Source organism: Lemur catta, chromosome 1, assembly GCF_020740605.2.
Source record: "Lemur catta isolate mLemCat1 chromosome 1, mLemCat1.pri, whole genome shotgun sequence".
In the NCBI taxonomy this organism is placed as follows: Eukaryota; Metazoa; Chordata; class Mammalia; order Primates; family Lemuridae; genus Lemur; species Lemur catta.
Window position 1 is genome coordinate 110166007 of NC_059128.1, and position 16149 is coordinate 110182155.

Here is a 16149-nt window from a genome sequence, read left to right on the forward strand (position 1 = left end):
CCAGCCAGGAGTGGTTTTTTTTTTTTTTTTTTTTAAATGAAACCTCATGTGCCACCTGAAAGGAATATTCTTGACATTAGGAGAGGGTGTCAACATTTTCTGAGGTGCAGCAACAGCAGTGAAAAGTATTAGCCATACATGGGGAATTCAGAAAGGATGAATGTTGCACACAGAGGAAACAACAAATGCAAAGGCCCTGAGGTGGGCCTCCTTGAGGGGGTATTTTCCAGGTGCGGGCTCACAGTGGATGCTCCACCAGCCTAGGAAACTGGCATCATTAGATTTCTTACAGGAGAGGAAGCTTGCGGTTCCCAGATGGGCAGTCTTTGCCCAGAGTAGCCCAGTTTGAAGCAGTTGTCATGCTCTGGTTTCTCTTCAGGTCGCATAAATCCTTCGCCTTTAAAAACGGTTGTTATCTGAGAGGCAACGTTCTGGGCCAATGGCGCTCTCTGCTGGCCAGGAAAGCTATCATCTCCATTTCCAACGAAAACGATTACTGTGTATTATATATTAGATATTGTTATTATACATGGAACACAAACAGCGCTCGATAAATTCGTGACCCCGCCTCCTTTACCCCTGTGTGGCATGGAGGCTGGCGCTAGTGGGGGATGTATATATAGGTGGGCACTGAATAAACAGGTGAACGAATAAATGTAGCCAGGTTTTGGGTTTTAGCCTCTCCCTCTGTAAATCTGTAAATAAAAACATTCATTCTTTTATTAAATAAACTAATGTTTATTAAGCACTTGCTATGTGCTAGGTCCTGTTCTAAGCTCTTGGGACAAAGCAATGAACAAGACTAAAGCCTGTGCCAGGCACTTTGTAGAGATCACCCTTCTCGTTCAATCTTTACAGCGTCTTTACACGGAGATGATGCAATTCTCTACATTCTACGCAGGATAAAATTGCTGCTCAGACAGGCTTTGATTGTACCGCACAAAGTGGCAGGAAGGGGATTTATACCAAGAACAATTTTGATTCTTCCAGCTAGCGCGCTGTGCACCAGCGGGAAGTGGGCGCCCGGCTGCGATAAGCCGGGCGGATGTCCGTTGTCATGGTTCCCTGATGCTCTCCCAGGGCTTCAGGCCCTGACGCGCGTCACGTGAGTGCGGTCAACATGGCACCGCCCACGGGGCTCCGCAGCCCACGTGGTTCCGGCAGTCAAGATGGCGGCGACGGCTTCTCCGGCTTCTCTGGATTCGGCTCCGCGGATTATGCGGCTGGTGGCCGAGTGCAGCCGCTCCAGGGCCCGGGCGGGCGAGCTGCGGCTGCCGCACGGGCTGGTGGCCACTCCAGTGTTTATGCCAGTGGGCACGCAGGCCACCATGAAGGGCATCACAGCCGAGCAGCTGGACGCTCTGGGCTGCCGCATCTGCCTAGGCAACACTTACCATCTGGGTCTGAGGCCGGTGGGTGGGGTCTACCCGCTCGTGGTGGTGGCGGAGCGTGGGGAGCCGGGGGGCGTCCTCCAGGCCCCGGCACACCTCCAAAAGTCAATCAACAAACCATAATGCGCACCCCTGGTGGTCCAGGTCCTATGCTGGGCGTTAGAGAGCAGCGGGGACACAAGTCGTTCAGCCCCATCCTCCAACATGGGCCCCCCAGGGTCGTGCTCACCCCTAAACTGATATTTTCTTCCCCCAACTCAGGGCCCGGAGCTGATCCAGAAAGCCCACGGTCTCCACGGCTTCATGAATTGGCCCCATAATCTGCTGACGGTGAGGTGGGGTCAGGGCCGGGATCCGAGGACGCTTCTCTGGAGTGAGGGGTCCTGCGTCTCCACCCCGTGACAGCCCTGCGGTGGGGTTTCCCCCAGGACAGCGGCGGCTTCCAGATGGTGTCCTTGGTGTCTCTGTCCGAGGTGACAGAGGACGGCGTCCGCTTCCGCTCGCCCTACGACGGCGATGAGACCCTTTTGAGCCCGGAGAAATCGGTGCAGATCCAGAACGCACTGGGTGAGTAGACCCCGGGGAGCCTCCCCTTCTCCTGTCTGTCAGGAGTGGAGGTGAGGCGGGCCCGATCATTAGGTGGTGTGTGGTTTGGGATCAGTCACTCCTTTTCCTTAGCTTTAGCTGAGCCAGCTCAGTGGGGGCTACCTGGCCCTGTGAATACTTTTAGGCTCCTCTGTATTGAGATTCTGTGGCCTCCACGCCTAGCTTTGGGACTGGGATTCTGGTTGTATTACATCATCCTTGGAGCATACAGTACACACTGCAGACAGGCGTTGGTGAAAATGTCATAATTAGGCAGAAAAAAGCGCAGGTAGAAGGTATTGTATGTTTCCATTGGTATGGAAAAAAAAACAATCCCAAAACACATATATGATTTGCTTTTTTTTTTTTTTGAGACAGAGTCTCACTCTGTTGCCTGGGCTACAGTGCCGTGCCGTCAGCCTAGCTCACAGCAACCTCAAATTCCTGGGCTTAAGCAATCCTTCTGCCTCAGCCTGCTGATGATTTGCTTTTAGTTGCATAAAACATCTCAGAAAAGAAACCTGGCCAGGTGTGGTGGCTTATGCATCCCTATAATCCTAGCACTCTGGGAAGCCAAGGTGGGAGGATCGCTTGAGGCCAGGAGTTTGAGACCAGCCTGAGCAAGAGAGACCCAGTGTCTACAAAAAAAATATAAAAATTAGCTAGGCATGGTGGCATGTGCCTGTAGTCCCAGCTACTCGGGAGGCTGAGGCAAAGGGATGGCTTCAGCCCAGGAGTTTGAGGTTGCTGTGTAGCATAGAGTGTGGGTATACAGATATCTGTTTGAGTCCCTGCTTTGGATTCTTTGGGTATCTACCTAGAAATGGAATCTCTCGATCCCATGGTATATACACTTCACTTTTATTACATTCACATGTAAGAATCTTCATACTACATTGTATTTTTTTCTAGACCTTTTTGTTGGTAAGAAACTAAATTGGATTTTAAGAGAGTTTTTAACCACCTCAAGTTTGCTGTCAAATGAACGTGCCATAGCATATGAAAAAGCACTCCCTTTATTTATTTATTTATTTATTTTTTTGAGACAGAGCCTCACTCTATTGCCCAGGCTAGAGTGCTGTGGTGTCAGCCTAGCTCACAGCAACCTCAAACTCCTGGGCTCAAGCGATCCTCCTGCCTCAGCCTCCCGAGTAGCTGGGACTACAGGCATGCGCTACCATGCCCGGCTAATTTTTTTTTCTATATATGTTTTTAGTTGTCCATATAATTTCTTTCTATTTTTTTTTAGTAGAGACAGGGTCTTACTCTTGTTCAGGCTGGTCTCGAACTCCTGAGCTCAAACAATCCACCCACCTCAGCCTTCCAGAGTGCTAGGATTACAGGCGTGATCCACCGTGCCTGGCCCCCCTTTCTCTTTTTTAATGGACTTTATTTTTTTGAGCATGTTTAGGTTCACAGCAAAATTGAGTGGAAAGTACAGGGAGTTCCCATATGCCCCCTGTCCCATACATACTGCCTCTTCCACTAACTTCATCGCCTGCCAGAGTGGTGCATTTATCATTGATGAACCTACACTCATACATCATTATCACCCAATGTCCCTAGGTTATATTCGGGGTCACTCTTGGTTTTGTACATTCAAGGAGTCTGGACAAATGTATAATGACACAATTCACCATTGTAGTATCATATAGAGTAGCTTCGTTGCCTGAAGTTTTGTTTCTTTTAATGTAAAAACACAAAAAATGGAGAATGAATTCCCATTTCCTCTTTTTGAAATAAGGGTTTTATGCATTTCTTGACTGATCAGTGCCAAATCATCAAATTTTCCGCTATCATGAAAGGTTTTTCTCATGTGTAGTTTGTTTGTTTGTTTGTATGAAGCCATCTGCATTTGACCCTGGATGCCTGGGGCCTTTGTGCCAAGCGCCGTTCTGGCCTGTGTGGGGCTGGTTGTGTTCTTGTGTTGTCACTTTACCTTTTTCTCAGTTCGTTGCATTTTGGGGAGCTACTAGTTCCATCTGGTCCATAGTTCACATTAGGGTTCATTGTCAGTGTCCTACATCTTATGGGTTTGGACAAATTTATACAATGACGTGTATCCACTATTATAGTATCATGCAGAGGAGTAGAAATCCTGTGTTCTGTGAAAGCTTTTGATCCAGAAAAGTCTCTGGGTGTTGGAATTGTGGGAAAGGAACATTTCGTTCAGGGCTGTGCCAGGTTTATTTAAGCACAGCCGTATTGACGATGTGTGGCTTCCCCATCTTGTCATGGGGCAGTGAGGAATCACTTTGTATATTTGGGGATTTCATTCTGTGTGACAGGACAGGATTTTGAACTGGGGGAGGGGCAAGGTCAGATACACATTTTGAACAGCTCCCTCGGGGCTGCCGTATAAACAGATCGGTACAGCTACACGGGAGTCAGCAAGATGCTGGGCAGGAAGGTTTTGGAGGGGTCCAACTTGTCTCCACCAAGACATGGGGGCTTCCCAGTGACAGTGCTCCTGTCTCATCCTAAGGCTCGGACATCATCATGCAGCTGGACGACGTCGTCAGTAGCACTGTGACGGGGCCACGTGTGGAGGAGGCCATGTACAGGTAGGCACGTGCGTGTGTGTGTCAGGGCAGGGTAACCTGGTCCTTCAGCCTAGTGACCAGGGCCTTCTTGCAGGTCAATCCGCTGGCTGGACCGCTGCATCGCAGCCCATCGGCGGCCGGACAAGCAGAATCTCTTTGCCATCATCCAGGGTGGACTGGACGCAGATCTCCGGGCCACCTGCCTAGAAGGTGTCCTTGTTATAATCCCACTCTGTCCTCAAACCTCTCCTTCCCCCCTTCCCATTCCACTATTTTTTGTTGTTGTTTTTTTTTGAGACAGAGTCTCGCTCTGTTGCCCAGGCTAGAGTGAGTGCCGTGGCGTCAGCCTAGCTCACAGCAATCTCCAACTGCTGGGCTCGAGCGATCCTACTGCCTCAGCCTCCCGGGTAGCTGGGACTACAGGTGTGCATCACTATGCCCAGCTAATTTTTTCTATTTTTAGTAGAGACAGAGTCTCATTTTGCTCAGGCTGGTCTGGAACTTGTGAGCTCAAGTGATCTTCCCACCTTGGCCTCCCAGAGTGCTGGAATTATAGGCGTGAAACACCGTGCCTGACCTGCAAATTTTTTTAAAACAATTTTTTGTAGAGTGCTGTTGCCCAGTCTGGTTTGAAACTCTGGGGCCCCCAAAGCGTAGGCAACAGCCACTGCGCCTGGCAAGCCTCACATATTTTGTTGCAGAAATGTTACGGTATTTGATGTCTGGCTATTACTCAGTACATGGGATGTTCACTGTTCTCAAATCTGGAAAATTCTGAAACATATCTGGCTGCAAAGGTTTCTGCTGAGGGTTGAAGGAGAGGGTCTTGTATAAGGCATTCACTCAATGAATGGAAGCTGAGATCACCAGCCGGCCCCTCCTCCCAGACGGACCATCTGCCTGTGTCTCTCTCTGTCTCTCCCTAAGGGACGGTGGAGGGTCTGGGCAGGGTCCTTCCTGGGGATAAGGACAAAGCATGTTTCCTTTTGTCTGGTCACCCCTCATCTTACTGTGTACCCTCAGAGATGACCAAGAGGGACGTGCCTGGCTTCGCCATCGGTGGCCTGAGCGGTGGGGAGAGCAAGGCCCAGTTCTGGAAAATGGTGGCTCTGAGCACCTCCCGGCTGCCTAAGGACAAGCCCCGATACCTGATGGGGGTCGGGTACGTTAAGAGGGAGACAGAGCCTTTCCTGTGGGGAGTGGATTCCTGGGGACCTCCTGCCCTGCTTGGAGAGGAGATGAAGGAGCACATGCTGTCCCCTGGGGGCAGTCCTGAGGAAATGTGGTCCAGTCCAGGGGAGTTCATGTTAGGAGGGGACCTGGGAAGCTGGAGCCCAGGGCTAGAGGCTCTCTGCTCCCCTCTCCAGCTATGCCACGGATCTTGTGGTCTGCGTGGCTCTTGGATGTGACATGTTTGACTGTGTCTTCCCCACTCGGACTGCGGTGAGGCCCTGGGCAGGGGCAGAGAGGGAGATGGGGCTGGGGGTTGGGGGATGGGGGGTTAAGGTGAGGGTGGGGCTGGGGAGGTTGGAGACCCGCCTGACCCGCCTTCCCCTCCTCCCTTAGCGCTTTGGCTCCGCCCTGGTGCCCACTGGGAACCTGCAGTTGAAGAAGAAGCTGTTTGAGAAGGACTTTGGCCCCATAGACCCCGAATGTACCTGCCCCACCTGCCAGAAGTAGGCAGGATGGCAGTGGGAGGGCTGAGGAGGGGCGAGGGTGTGGAGGGGGATAGGGTGGGCTCTGCTGAGCTGTGCCCACCGTCCTTGTCCGCAGGCATAGCCGAGCGTTCCTGCATGCACTGCTGCACAGCGACAACACAGCCGCCCTGCACCACCTCACTGTGCACAACATTGCCTATCAGGTGGGCCAGTGCCCCGGGGCAGGGAAGGGGTGGTCTGGGGCCTCCCGGGTGCCAGTTGCTGACGTTGACACCCCCTCCCTGCAGCTGCAGCTGATGAGCGCCATGCGCGCCAGCATTGTGGAGAAGCGCTTCCCTGAGTTTGTGCGCAGCTTCATGGGCACCATGTACGGGGACCCCACCCTCTGTCCCACCTGGGCCACCGAAGCCCTGGCTTCCGTGGGAATCACACTGGACTGACCTGGCATTGGGGAAGGGGGGAAGGGGCTGGAGCATACTGAATGGTTTTTTTTTTTTTTTTTGGAAGGTTTTTTTATTCTAATTTAACGAGTGTGTTTGTGTCTTCTTGGGGAGGTGGTCTGTCTTGGTCTCCTACCCGGTCTCAGCGTCACTTCGCTTGGATATCTCCCCGTCCCACTGATAATAACAAGCAAGTATGATGGCACCTGGGGACTAGAAACCACCGGGCACAGCCCAGCATGTAGGATTTTTTCCCAGGGTGGGAGCTGCATCCCTTTCCTGTGGCCCAGGTCCTCCTGCCACCCTGGAGGTGGCCACTGCTGTCATCCCCATTTTTGCAAGTGAAGAAACAGGCCCAGGGAGGGGAAGTAGCTTGCTCAAGGTCATTACCATCAAGGAAATGGTAGCTTGGCTTTAGTGCTTACACTCTTACCCTTGACTCTGCAGATATGTGGCCCAATCTCACACTCAGTAAACACAGTGATGACAATAGGTGTGATCTAGCAGGTGCCCACACTATGTGGCACTGTTGTAAGAGGCTGTCATGTGTATTTAATTCTTGCAACTTTATGATGTATGTACAGTTATGTTCCCACTTTACAGAGGACACTGAGGTTCAGAAGAATGAAGTCATTTGGTCATTATCACTGTCTTAGTCTGTTCGGGCTACTATAACAAAATACCATAAACTGGGTGGCTTATAAACAACAGAAATTGGCCTGGTGTGGTTTAATCCCAGCACTGCAGGAGACTGAGGCAGGAGGATTGCTTAAGGCTAGGAGTTCAAGACCAGCTTGGACAACATAGTGAGACCTCATCTCTACAAAAATATTAAAAAAACAATTAGCCAGGCATGGTGGCGCAGGTCTGTAGTCCCAACTACTCAGGAGGCTGAGGCAGGAGGATCGCTTGAGCCCAGGAGTTCAAGGCTGCCGTGAGCTATGATGATGCCACTGCAATGCAGCCTGGGCAACTGAGCAAGGCCCCGTGTCTACAAAAAGTAAAATAAAATAAGCAGAAATTTATTTCTCACAGTTCTGGAGCCTGGGAGAGTCAGATCTAAGTGCCAGCAAATTAGGTGTCTGGCTAGGACCTGCATTCTATTTTTTTTTTTTTTTTAAGCCTTCAGCCTTCTGAAGGACCTGCATTCTAGATGGTCATGTTTTCTTTGTAACCTCAGATTGTCGAAGGGGAAAGTGAGCTCTCTGGGGTCTCTTTTATAAGAGCCTGAATCCCATTCTTGGGAGCTCTCGTCTTATGACCTAATCACCTCCCAATTGCCCCCGCCTCCAAATAACATCACATTGGAAAATAGGTTTCAACGTATTGGGAGGCTTGGGAGGTCACAAGTAGTCAGACCACAGCAATCACCCAGTAAATAAACAGGCCCAGGATCTAACCCAGACAATTTTTTCTATTAATACTAGCACTTTGGGAGGCCGAGGCGGGAGGCTCTCCTGAGCTCAGGAATTCTAGATTAGCCTGGGCAACACAGTGAGGCCCCGTCTCTAGAAAAAGTACGAAAAATTAGCAGAGTGTAGTGGCGCCGGGTTGTAGTCCCACCTACTCAGGAGGCTGAGGTAGGAGGATCGAGGTTGCAGTGAGTTATGATCGCTCTCCAGCCTGGAAGACAGGGTGAAATGCTGTCTCTTAAAAAAAGAAAAAAAAATCCATGGTGCGCTAAAGATGAAGAAGCGGCACGTGAGCAGAAAGGGTTAAGCATTTGCCAAGGCGTGGAGGCGTGACTTTAGTGGCTTCTCTCTCTGGGAAACACTAGCACCGCCTCACTCTCCTCTGCAAAGTGCATTGCGTCCCTGCTCCCAGAGCTGGTTTGCAGGCCGGGAGCAAAGATGGATTCTGGGACTTGTAGTTTTCTCCAGAGCACGGAAACTCAGAAGTGACAATCACCGGGTCCCACCACGAGGTGTCGCCCTTCGGAGAGTACTGTGGGTCTTTTCCTGCACTTCGGAAGACTGTCGAAGACATCCTACAATCACAAGGAAGAACGGGACTTTCTCGGATTGACAGATACAGTTCTCAATCAGAGTCAAGATTCTGATGCTAAAACCCACCCTCTTTTGCCTTGTTGGCTGAAGGAACGAAGTGGTATTTATATAAGCCAATGGGAAATTCTTAGGGAACTAGGTAGTGTCAGGTGACAAATCAATGTCTAAGGATTGATTCCTAACACCATTGGCCAACCTTTTCAACTGGCGGGACTTCCATCCAATAAGACAGTCGGACTCTGCCAATGGGCGGAACCAATATGCCTTTTCCCGAAACACCGCCTACCGGCGTTAATAAATCGGTGTCCGCAGCTATTGGTTCTTGCACAACAGTGACAGTTCTTTCGTCCAATGATCCTGTAAGACGGTCCCCAGCGGGAAGGCTTACTCAGCCATAGGCCCGTGCTTGGCTTTGATTGGTTCGTATCTCTGAGTGGCTGCGCCGTCGGCCAATCGGAGGCGGTGCGAGGGCTTTGGGCGCAGCCCCGGGCCCGGGGCGGGAGGTCGCTCGGGTCGGGTGTCGCCTGAGAACCGGATGAGGCGGCGACCGTGAGGCCGAGCCGGGAGCGGGCGTCGCGCCGAGGCCCGGGCGGGCGGGGAGCAACGGCCATAGACGCCGCGGGGCCGGGTCGTTGAGGGTCGGGAGCGGGCGGGGAGCGCGGGGCGCTCGGGCCGGGAGCCGCCGGCGCCATGGGCAACCGCGGGATGGAAGAGCTGATCCCGCTGGTCAATAAGCTGCAGGACGCCTTCAGCTCCATCGGCCAGAGCTGCCACCTGGACCTGCCGCAGATCGCCGTGGTGGGCGGCCAGAGCGCCGGCAAGAGTTCAGTGCTGGAGAACTTCGTGGGCCGGTGAGCGAGCGCGCCGGGGACTGCAGGCGGGAGAGCGGCGGCCTAGGGCGCGGAGGGCCGACCGGGAATGGCGCGCCCTGCGCCGCCGGCGTAACTGCGGCGCTTGCGTGCCCGCGACGGGTTCGGGGACAGCGAGGCGGGTCTTGTGGATCGCCCCGGCCAGAGGTCTCCCTGCAGGGGCTGGAGAGCCGGCCCGGACCCCAGGCACGGTCTCAGGGGCCGGAGGCCGTGAGACAAGAGGTGCAGTGGACCCTTGCGGTCTGTCTGGTCCCAGCTTTTGTGTGTCAACTGTGCCATCTGGTCGCCTGTGGGTCAGGAGTAGATTCACCTTCTCCTCTGTCTGGCTGGCTGTTGGGGTGAAACCTGCTACCTAAGTATCAATCGGGACGACCCCTGCCGTCTGGCTGGCTGTTCATTTATCTGGAGCAGCCTCCGCCGTCTGGTTGGCTGTGTCCGTGTGCTGGGCAGGTACCCCCCACCCCCGTACCACCATTTGGCTGTCCATCTGTCCAGTCCCACCTGGCGGCCCCTTGCTGTCTGGCTAGCTGTCTAGGGTGACCTCTGCTGTTTGGCCGCCCATCCGAGCCTCTCACAGACTTCAGCCCTTAGCAGTCTCACTGTGCGGTAGCCTCAACTGGCCTCCACTGTCTGAGTGGCTGGCTGGCTGGCTGGGCCCTAGGGGACCCTGTTGTCCCGTCTCGCAGACTGAGTCTTCAGCTTGGTCCGTGGTGAATGCTGGTTCCTCTCTTCCAAGTGAATCCTTCTGTCTCTCTGTCTGTCTGTCCCACCTGGTGTCTGTCCATCTCCTAGTCTGCCCGTCACTGCCTTTGTCTGGCCCAACCCTTCAGGTAGGGAGTGGGGAGAAGGGAGCGGAAGGATAAAGCTTGAACCTCCCCTTTCTCTCTCAGTTGGAAGTAGAACCCTGGGGAGAACTTTCTCTAGGATTCTTTCTTGGCCCATGTCGGGGTTCTCCAGGAAACACAGGGGCCAGCTCCCCAGCTACAGCCTGCAAATCACAGGCTTCCTTGCAGCCTGGGAAAGGACTTCTCACCCAATCAAGCCTCAGTGGCAAGAGCTGGGATGTAGTCTTCCCTGGGCAGCCCTGAGAAGCCTCAGTGTGCCCATCTGTCCAGTGGGCAAATTCCACTCTCTTGGCTGTTTCCAGGATACAGGAAGCAATTGAATGAGAACAGTCTTCCCCCTTCCCCTTTCCCATCTCTTCCGTTCCAGGAAGTACTCCATTTGTGAAGGTGTGGCTGCCAGATGATAACCTCCTCCTCCTCCTTGTCATCACTGTTATTGTTATTATTGCTGGTATCAGTGCTGAGGGTTAATGTTGGTCCAGCTGGCCCCAGACTGAGTTCTTTCTTGGTTGGGCATCTTGAATCCCACAGTGAACGAGTAGGGTAGAGGTTCTGTTATCATTCTTATCTTGGAGAAGAGCCGGAAGGAAGGCTGCGAAAGGAAGGCTGCAAAAGGACTCTCTGTTCACCCAAGGCCACCAGGCTGGCGCATGGCAGAGCCCGGCTGGGTGCCCAGCCCTGCCCCTGTCGTCCAGAGCTCTGGGGCTTTGCTCCCAGGGGCACAAATTTCCTTCTTAGCTGCTTTGTCGCTGTCATATCGTTCTCTGTCTGCTGTGGCAGAAATGTGTAGACTTAGGGTCGGCCAGGGCTGCCTTTCTCAGGCTTGGCTGGGAGCCCCTCTGAGTGGCAGTCTTCCTTCCTGCCCAGCCTGCTGGTGGGGGCATCTGCAATGCTCAGTTTTATTTGCCTTGTGATCTTGCACAGATTGTTTGGCCTCTCCAAGCCTCAGTTTTCCCTCCTAAAAATGGGGCAATGATCCCTCAACAAGATTGTTGCAAGGATCCAGTGACATGGTGCCATTGAAATGCTTGCTTAGCACAGCGCCTAGCATGAGTACTTTCACTTAAGCGTGATGAGGGCGGCATTGCTATGATCCCCATTTTACAGACTGGGAAACGGAGGCTCAGAGAGCTGAACACAGCACTCTTGGCTGTTAGGAATTGGGGGCCCTGGGTTGGGGACACAGGTCTCCTTCCCATCCCCACCTCTCCTCATTCCCTCTGCCCATTGCTTTTCCCTCCTGCCCACCCTGGCATCTAGCGGCTGCCAGCTGCTACTGAGCTGGCTCCTGTGGCAACCTTATAGAAATTGCTTGTTAAAAGCATTAATTCAATGCCTCACTTGGAATTGCACTCCCTGCTTCCTTGTAAATTTGGCCAAACTGAGCCAAGAATATGTTTCCTCCCTGGCACTGGAGATGTGTACCGTGAGCATCTTGGCTGACTGCCAGGTGTGAATGGGAGAGTGTGTCAGGGGCCTGTGGCCAGGCCAGGCACCTGGGGTGTCTGCACAGGCCACTTCATGTCATTGTCATTGCCCCCTCCTTGTGGATTTTCTAAGACTATGTTCCGAATGGGAATGGCCCAGTTAGCTCAGCCCTGTACAGTTGAGAGAGAGTGTGTGTGTGTGTGTGTGTGTGTTGGGGGGGTGTGCAGATTGCTGGCCCCTGGGGGCTGCCTGCTTGCTGGGTTTTTTGTTTCACCTGCATGACATTTAGAAACCTGTCTTTAATGAGCTGCCGATGTTTAAAAATTAGATTTCACATCAAAATCCAGATTTCCGCAGTGCTAGAATGCACCCAGATCTTTAGAGTTTAGTGGTGGAGCACACAGACTCTGAGCCCAAAGCCTGGCTCCACCATGGTTGGCTATGTGACTTTGGCTCTCTGGGCCTCAGATTCCTTTTCTGTAAGATGGGGTGATCACTGGACACTGCACCCCCACCCCCCATGAGGGAGTGGATGAGTGAATGTGTGCTGAGTGCATGGGTCCTGCACCGGTGACGACTGCTGTTAGAAGCATCATCTGGCCTTGGTGGGCCTCCATCCTTCGTGGCACCAACTGCTTGGATTTCAGAAGCAGCAGCCACTGTTCCGGCAGACTAGGAGTGGCCACTTGAGCTGCCACAGTTGCCACCACTCCCTAGCACCCACCCAGGCCCAGCTGACATTTGCTTGGTCCCTGGTTTATCTGCCCTGTCCCAGCAGATAGACTTGGAGCCCTAAGAAGGGCATGGTTCCCTCTTGACACCTGTCATTCAACCTCAGGAGCTGGCAGGAGGGAAGAGCTTGGGAGGGGCTTGGGAATTCCCCGCCCACCCATCCAGAGAAGAGCAGGAAGAGGCTGGGGCCCCCAGCTCACATTGCACATGCTGGCCTGAGTCCTTGAGGTTCCCCTCTCTGAGGTTCAATTTCCTCAGCCAGGAAACCTGGCTGTTAACACAGCAGATAGGATCTTTTTCAACTCATAGGACTGATAAAGTCACCTGGTGCCTTGTCATTGCATGCTTATGAGATCTTGGGCCAAGGACTTCATCCCTCCTGTTCAAAATGGGAATTATACTAGCACTTCTTTCTTAGGATTGAATAGGGATTCAGTGAGATCACGTGGAGTGCTGGGAACAGTGTGAAGCACAGAAAAAGCACTCAAAACATCAGGTATTGTTCATTTGTTCATTGAAAACTTTTCTGAGCACTTTTCTTTGAGCACTTTTCCTCTGTGCCTAGGGGCATAGCCCTGAGCAAGTTACCAAAACCCCTGCCCTGGGGGAGCTGGCCTTTTTGCAGGGGCAGATAAAGGAGAAACATGGCAGAAGGTGACAAGTATGATGGAAAAAAGGGTTAAAGGAATATGATAAGGGAGAGCTCTCACTGGGGAAAACTACATTTTGTTTGTGGGTTTTTTTTTTTTTTTTTTCTTTTTTTGAGACAGGGTCTTGCTCTGTTGCCCTGAGTAGAGTGCAGTGGCGTCATCATAGGTCACTATAGCCTCAAACTCCTGGGCTCAAGTGATCCTCCTGCCTCAGCCTCCCGAGTAGCTGGGACTACAGGCACATGCCACCACGCCTGGCTAATTTTTCTATTTTTTTGTAGAAATGGGGTCTCACTCTTGCTTAACTGGGGAGATGGGGGTAATCCTCAGGACCACTGCCTTCTCCTTGATGGGCACCAGTCCATTGCATGTCAGATGACTCTTGGCTCGTGTCCTTCCTAGACTGAGGGTCATGTGATCTGCCCCCTGGTCTGGTTTGTCCCTTAACAGACATAGTCTGACTTTGTTGCCTGGGCTAGAGTGCCGTGAAGTCAGCCTAGCTCACAGCAACCTCAAACTCCTGGGCTTAAGCAATCCTTCTGCCTCAGCCTCCCGAGTAGTTTAGGACTACAGGCATGCACTAGCATGCCTGGCCAATTTTTTCTATATATTTTTAGTTGGCCAGATAATTTCTTTCTATTTTTAGTAGAGACAGGGGTCTCACGCTTGCTCAGGCTGGCCTCGAACTCCTGAACTCGAGCGATCCACCCGCCTCGGCCTCCCAGAGTGCTAGGATTACAGGCGTGAGCCACCGCGCCCGGCCCATTTTTAAACGGGAATCATGACTGCAAACAAATAATTTGGCCATGAGATATTTACACCCATTTCGCGTATGGCGGTGGGAAATCGGGAGCAAAAATGTCCAACAATAGGGGATTTGGCCGGACAAACAATGCGTCCAGACAACCGACTGTGAAATAGCTACTGAGAGGGATCTAGAAGAATATTTAATGACCCAGAAAGCTGAGTAAGACCTGTTAGGTGCCAGACTGAATGGGCCATGTGATCCCATCTTCTTTTTTTTTTTTTTTTTAAAAAGTTGTATTTGCTTAGTCAAAAGCCCAGAAAGACATAAACCACCCTAACCCCACACATGAATTGTTTCCCCATGTGATTCTTGGTTTGTTTTTGCTCATTTGGGGATTATGTTTATAACCAGGAAGACAGATTTCTTCAAAGCTCGGCTCTAGACTGTCTAAATGCTTTTTCGGGGTTATTTGTCCATTGGTAATGTTTTTTGCTAGGTACACAGCACTGAAATCCCCTGGTAATAAGCTGGTTCATTTCTGGGTGAGGGCAGAGGATGGCCTCGTGGATGTTTCTAGATTCAGAGCTTTCCAAGGTAGCCTGGGAGGAAGGGGCTGGCCACCGAATGGAACCCTGTCTCTCTCCCAGCGGTTGCGTTTGGCTCAGAGCCACATCTGCCAAGCTTTCACCTGATTTGAATGAAAACGCTGAAATTATAGGTTCCTCAACCACTGGAAAAAAAAATGAGAATGTCATCTAAACCTTAATTTCCTGGGGTTGCCAACTACATGCTGTGATTAAGCGCTTATTGTGTCAAAGCTTTGGGAAAATTCAAGCCAATAATGAGATACTTACAGGGCATTAGCTACAATCTGAATACAGGAAAAAAGTGGCCCTGCCTTCTAAGCAAGATTGCACACGAGAGGGAAGACGCCTGCTTCCGGGTGTGTTTTGGGTTTTCTCTTAATTATCGGGAGCTAAGTCCCTGCTGGGTGGTTGGGAATTTTCCTCTGTGGAGTCCCTGTTAGCTTGAACAGAGAGCTGGGTGACTATTTCAGTTTCATCTGCTACTGGTTGCTTATGACATATTGAGGGCTGATGTTGGTGGAGAATGACTCTGTGCCATGCCTGGGGACTTACGTGTAAAATCTGACCGCATGGTCCTAGCAGCGCTGGGGGTGGGGGCAGCTTCTGTTGTTAGCATTCCTGGTTTACAGGTGGGGAAACTGAGGCCAGAGATGGGGAGACTGGCTTGAAGTCACAGGGAGGAGTACAGGAGCTGGAGCTTGCATTGGGTCTGTGTCCTCTAGAGCTGGATATCTGGGGACAGCAGGGACGGGAAGGTGTGGGCCTGCCTGTTGGCAGTGGGGCCACCATGGCACTTATACCAAGGATGGGGCTGAGATTATGAATAGAGTGACTTCTGGCATTTGGGATGCTTTCAGGTTGTTAGTTGTGTGTTCGACTGGCGTGCCAGGTGCTGGGGACGTAGTGGGGACCGAGCTGGACAGAGAACAGGAGACCAGTTAAATGAGCAAGATTTTTTCTGCACTGCATTGGGCAGGGGGAGGGACGGGGGTGCTGCTGGGGGCTGCTTCAGATTTGGCTGTCGGGGTGAGTGCCCTGCAGTGGAACCTGCCCTGTAGGGAGGGAATAGCAGACACAGAGGCCCCTGCACATGCCCTGCTGGGTGCAGGAGGCCTATGAGTGTCAGGATATTGCCCATCAGATGTCTGCTTTTGCTAAATTTTAATTATGTAAGTAGAGCTAGGAGACAGCATTCTAGTAAAAAGGGAACTGTTACAGATAGGGAGGAACACATCGCCCACTTTTTCCTCCCAGCTCCACGTGGGATCAACATTGTCAGTTTGAGGTATACCCTGCCAGATCTCTCTCGTGCTTTTTTGTACATATGGACATGCCGCGCGTGTCGTTGCCTGTAGGGAATATTAACATATAACACTGACTGGTATGGGTGGTTCTTTTTTTTTTTTTTTTTTTTTTGAGACAGCGTCTCACTTTTTTGCCCGGGCTAGAGTGAGTGCCGTGGCGTCAGCCTAGCTCACAGCAACCTCAAACTCCTGGGCTTAAGCGATCCTACTGCCTCAGCCTCCCGAGTAGCTGGGACTACAGGCATGCGCCACCATGCCCGGCTAATTTTTGCTATATATATTTTAGTTGGCCAGATAATTTCTTTCTATTTTTTTAGTAGAGACGGGGTCTCACTCTTGCTCAGGTTGGTCTCGAACTCCTGA

General features: G+C 51.9%; 2 protein-coding genes across 12 annotated transcripts in view; both read left to right on the top strand.

Annotated features, from left to right (window-relative positions):
- Positions 1-1147: 1147 nt before the first annotated feature.
- On the top strand, positions 1148-6704 carry QTRT1 (queuine tRNA-ribosyltransferase catalytic subunit 1). The gene is made up of 10 exons (XM_045545908.1): positions 1148-1412; positions 1653-1721; positions 1820-1958; positions 4462-4540; positions 4614-4729; positions 5543-5681; positions 5887-5962; positions 6086-6195; positions 6293-6380; positions 6465-6704. Exons 1-10 carry the CDS (start codon positions 1170-1172, stop codon positions 6615-6617), a joined length of 1212 nt encoding a protein of 403 aa, XP_045401864.1. The 5' UTR covers positions 1148-1169; the 3' UTR covers positions 6618-6704.
- A 2372-nt stretch (positions 6705-9076) lies between these two features.
- The window catches only part of DNM2 (dynamin 2), a 76266-nt gene continuing 69193 nt past the window's right edge, over positions 9077-16149 (top strand). For all 11 annotated transcript variants that reach the window (XM_045545936.1, XM_045546009.1, XM_045545918.1 and 8 more), the window contains exon 1: positions 9077-9474. In XM_045545936.1, coding sequence (XP_045401892.1) covers positions 9314-9474 — 161 coding nt within the window. In that variant the 5' untranslated portion in view covers positions 9077-9313. The remainder of the gene's footprint in view (positions 9475-16149) is intronic.